At 36.0% G+C, this 4,881-nt stretch overlaps 1 protein-coding gene across 1 annotated transcript; it reads left to right on the plus strand.

Moving 5' to 3' along the window:
* Positions 1-414: 414 nt before the first annotated feature.
* On the plus strand, positions 415-1,574 carry LOC311114764 (C-C motif chemokine 13-like). The gene is made up of 3 exons (XM_084189997.1): positions 415-649; positions 878-995; positions 1,237-1,574. The coding sequence occupies exons 1-3, from the start codon at positions 586-588 to the stop codon at positions 1,328-1,330; spliced, it is 276 nt and encodes a 91-aa protein (XP_084046123.1). The 5' UTR covers positions 415-585; the 3' UTR covers positions 1,331-1,574.
* The last annotated feature ends 3,307 nt before the right edge of the window (positions 1,575-4,881 follow it).

Raw genomic sequence — 4,881 nt, forward strand, 5'->3', positions numbered from 1 at the left:
AGGATGTAACGGTTTACAGTATGCTACTTTGTGAGTACAGCAATGTAGGTTTTTTATGAACATGGACACATCCTAACATCTGTATTTAAAAGTTGAAATATTCATATTTGATTTCAAGTATTAATTAAAACTAGTTGCTTATGATGTAGAGAACTTAATTTAATCTTAATTGTTCTTGCATTTAATGTAATGTATCATAGTATGTAGTCCACTTTAATAGCCTTCCTTTGATATGCAATTCTCCAGTAAATGTATTCTGCGTATTTCAGAAAATAGCAGCCTATTGAACATACTGGAGGAAACAGAGGTACAGAGAATTGAGGAAGAGGAACCTAACGAACAGAATGTTGGTTCTTAGAAAGATATTCAGAGTGAATGAGGGTTGGAGGGGAGTTTCCACCGTCAATTGTCAATGGGTCTGATGGACCAGCTCTCTGTATAAAAGACAGGTCAGATCAGACCTCAGGCATAGAACCAGACCAGAGCATCAGAGACCAGAACATCAGAGACCAGAACATCAGAGACCAGAACATCAGTGATCATCTCAGACAACACAATCTTCAGCATCTCAACCATCTCTGAACCATGAAGACCCTGACTGCTCTACTCCTCCTGGGACTGCTCTGCTCCCTCCATACCACGTCTGCAGGTGTGTGTGTGTGTGTGTGTGTGTGTGTGTTTGTGTGTGTGTGTGTGTGTGTGTGTGTGTGTGTGTGTGTGTGTGTGTGTGTGTGTGTGTGTGTGTGTGTGTGTGTGTGTGTGTGTGTGTGTGTGTGTGTGTTGGGGAGTGGATGAGTAGCCATGCTGTGTAAGACGCTGTTGGATACACTCCTGGAGATCTTCCTGATAACTGTGGTTTATGATCATTTGTTTACAGCTGTCATTGAGTTGGAAACGGCAACTGAATGCTGTATGCATTTCACCCAGAGGATCCCTCTTAACCAAGTGGTTTCTCTCAGAGCAACCTCCAGTAGCTGCCCTCGCAAAGCACTGATGTAAGTAAGCATAGTCTAAAGTTAACTGGACATCTAGGCTAGCCTGTTCCCAGATCTGTTTGTGCTATCACGTCAACTCCTTGTTATGCCTAACATGACCAGGAGTGACAAGGAGTTGGCATGATAGCACAAACACATCTGGAACCAGGCTATATCTAGGCTACACTGTACTAGACCAGATGGAGCATTCATATTATAGACTGGATGTCATGAGTGACAATGTGTTGTGACTCTGTTGCAGTTTCACCACAAAGAAAGGGAAGACATTTTGTGTTGACCCTTCTGAAGCCTGGGTCCAGAGTCATGTGACCAAGATTGAGAGAGATCGACCATGATGTCGTCAACCACCATCCCTTCCTAACACCCTAACCCTTGGTTGTGCACTATGAAGGGAACATGGTCATTAGGGACGCAGACCTGGTCAGACATGTCAATGTAATAGGTTCAATGTAATGTGCTAGGTTTAGGATATATTCATTGTTTATTTTTCTGTAATTGTAAACACATTTGACATGTAGCTATATATATATTGTTTTTTTCACTTTGTCCATCTGCAGTTCTTTAAATAAATCAAGCATTCTGAAAAATTCTCTATGATATTCATTTTAGCATTCACATTGCAAACATTGAGTGTACAAAACATTAGGAACACCTTCCTAATATTGAGTTGCAACCCACCCTTTTGCCCTCAGAACAGCCTCAATTCGTCGGGGCGTGTACTCTACAAAGTGTCAAAAGTGTTCTACAGGGATGCTTGGCCCATGTTGACTCCAATGCTTGCCCACAAGTTGTGTCAAGTTGGCTGGATGTCCTTTTGGGTGGTGGACAATTCTCGATACACACAGAAAACTGTTGAGCGTGAAATGTTCCTAATGTTTTGTACACTCAGTGTATGGACTATCTCTGTCACAAGCCCTTTCAAATCCCTCTCATCGATCTCATCAACACTGACTGGCCCCATCTAGAGGAGCAAAACGGAACTAACTTCCAAGACATTTAATTGTTATTATGAACTGGTATAATGCTGTAATAACAGTCTGTGTGTTACTTTATGAACTGGTATAATGCTGTAATAACATAGTCTGTGTGTTACTTTATGAACTGGTATAATGCTGTAATAACATAGTCTGTGTGTTACTTTATGAACTGGTATAATGCTGTAATAACAGTCTGTGTGTTACTTTATGAACTGGTATAATGCTGTAATAACAGTCTGTGTGTTACTTTATGAACTGGTATAATGCTGTAATAACAGTCTGTGTGTTACTTTATGAACTGGTATAATGCTGTAATAACAGTCTGTGTGTTACTTTATGAACTGGTATAATGCTGTAATAACATAGTCTGTGTGTTACTTTATGAACTGGTATAATGCTGTAATAACATAGTCTGTGTGTTACTTTATGAACTGGTATAATGCTGTAATAACATAGTCTGTGTGTTACTTTATGAACTGGTATAATGCTGTAATAACAGTCTGTGTGTTACTTTATGAACTGGTATAATGCTGTAATAACAGTCTGTGTGTTACTTTATGAACTGGTATAATGCTGTAATAACATAGTCTGTGTGTTACTTTATGAACTGGTATAATGCTGTAATAACAGTCTGTGTGTTACTTTATGAACTGGTATAATGCTGTAATAACATAGTCTGTGTGTTACTTTATGAACTGGTATAATGCTGTAATAACAGTCTGTGTTACTTTATGAACTGGTATAATGCTGTAATAACAGTCTGTGTGTTACTTTATGAACTGGTATAATGCTGTAATAACAGTCTGTGTGTTACTTTATGAACTGGTATAATGCTGTAATAACAGTCTGTGTGTTACTTTATGAACTGGTATAATGCTGTAATAACATAGTCTGTGTGTTACTTTATGAACTGGTATAATGCTGTAATAACATAGTCTGTGTGTTACTTTATGAACTGGTATAATGCTGTAATAACAGTCTGTTACTTTATGAACTGGTATAATGCTGTAATAACATAGTCTGTGTGTTACTTTATGAACTGGTATAATGCTGTAATAACAGTCTGTGTGTTACTTTATGAACTGGTATAATGCTGTAATAACATAGTCTGTGTGTTACTTTATGAACTGGTATAATGCTGTAATAACATAGTCTGTGTGTTACTTTATGAACTGGTATAATGCTGTAATAACAGTCTGTGTGTTACTTTATGAACTGGTATAATGCTGTAATAACAGTCTGTGTGTTACTTTATGAACTGGTATAATGCTGTAATAACATAGTCTGTGTGTTACTTTATGAACTGGTATAATGCTGTAATAACAGTCTGTGTGTTACTTTATGAACTGGTATAATGCTGTAATAACAGTCTGTGTGTTACTTTATGAACTGGTATAATGCTGTAATAACAGTCTGTTACTTTATGAACTGGTATAATGCTGTAATAACATAGTCTGTGTGTTACTTTATGAACTGGTATAATGCTGTAATAACAGTCTGTTACTTTATGAACTGGTATAATGCTGTAATAACAGTCTGTGTGTTACTTTATGAACTGGTATAATGCTGTAATAACATAGTCTGTGTGTTACTTTATGAACTGGTATAATGCTGTAATAACAGTCTGTGTGTTACTTTATGAACTGGTATAATGCTGTAATAACAGTATGTGTGTTACTTCATGAACTGGTATAATGCTGTAATAACAGTCTGTGTGTTACTTTATGAACTGGTATAATGCTGTAATAACAGAGTCTGTGTGTTACTTTATGAACTGCTATAATGCTGTAATAACAGTATGTGTGTTACTTTATGAACTGGTATAATGCTGTAATAACATAGTCTGTGTGTTACTTTATGAACTGGTATAATGCTGTAATAACATAGTCTGTGTGTTACTTTATGAACTGGTATAATGCTGTAATAACAGTCTGTGTGTTACTTTATGAACTGGTATAATGCTGTAATAACAGTCTGTGTGTTACTTCATGAACTGGTATAATGCTGTAATAACAGTCTGTGTGTTACTTTATGAACTGGTATAATGCTGTAATAACAGAGTCTGTGTGTTACTTTATGAACTGCTATAATGCTGTAATAACAGTCTGTGTGTTACTTTATGAACTGGTATAATGCTGTAATAACACAGTCTGTGTGTTACTTTATGAACTGGTATAATGCTGTAATAACAGTCTGTGTGTTACTTTATGAACTGGTATAATGCTGTAATAACAGTCTGTTACTTTATGAACTGGTATAATGCTGTAATAACATAGTCTGTGTGTTACTTTATGAACTGCTATAATGATGTAATAACAGTCTGTGTGTTACTTTATGAACTGGTATAATGCTGTAATAACAGTCTGTTACTTTATGAACTGGTATAATGCTGTAATAACATAGTCTGTGTGTTACTTTATGAACTGGTATAATGCTGTAATAACAGTCTGTGTGTTACTTTATGAACTCGTATAATGCTGTAATAACAGTCTGTGTGTTACTTTATGAACTGGTATAATGCTGTAATAACATAGTCTGTGTGTTACTTTATGAACTCGTATAATGCTGTAATAACAGTCTGTGTGTTACTTTATGAACTGGTATAATGCTGTAATAACAGTCTGTTACTTTATGAACTGGTATAATGCTGTAATAACATAGTCTGTGTGTTACTTTATGAACTGCTATAATGATGTAATAACAGTCTGTGTGTTACTTTATGAACTGGTATAATGCTGTAATAACAGTCTGTGTGTTACTTTATGAACTGGTATAATGCTGTAATAACATAGTCTGTGTGTTACTTTATGAACTGCTATAATGATGTAATAACAGTCTGTGTGTTACTTTATGAACTGGTATAATGCTGTAATAACACAGTCTGTGTGTTACTTTATGAACTGGTATAA

The sequence above is a fragment of the Coregonus lavaretus genome (genome assembly GCF_964263955.1).
Source record: "Coregonus lavaretus genome assembly, contig: HAP1_SCAFFOLD_659, whole genome shotgun sequence".
NCBI classification, from domain to species: Eukaryota; Metazoa; Chordata; class Actinopteri; order Salmoniformes; family Salmonidae; genus Coregonus; species Coregonus lavaretus.

Excerpts from the sequence above, each read along its gene's own strand:
- LOC311114764 (XM_084189997.1), top strand. The coding sequence starts at position 586 with ATGAAGACCCTGACTGCTCTACTCCTCCTGGGACTGCTCTGCTCCCTC. Across the intron at positions 650-877 it reads CCTCCATACCACGTCTGCAG|CTGTCATTGAGTTGGAAACG; the intron begins GTGTGTGTGTGT and ends ATTTGTTTACAG. Across the intron at positions 996-1,236 it reads TGCCCTCGCAAAGCACTGAT|TTTCACCACAAAGAAAGGGA; the intron begins GTAAGTAAGCAT and ends ACTCTGTTGCAG.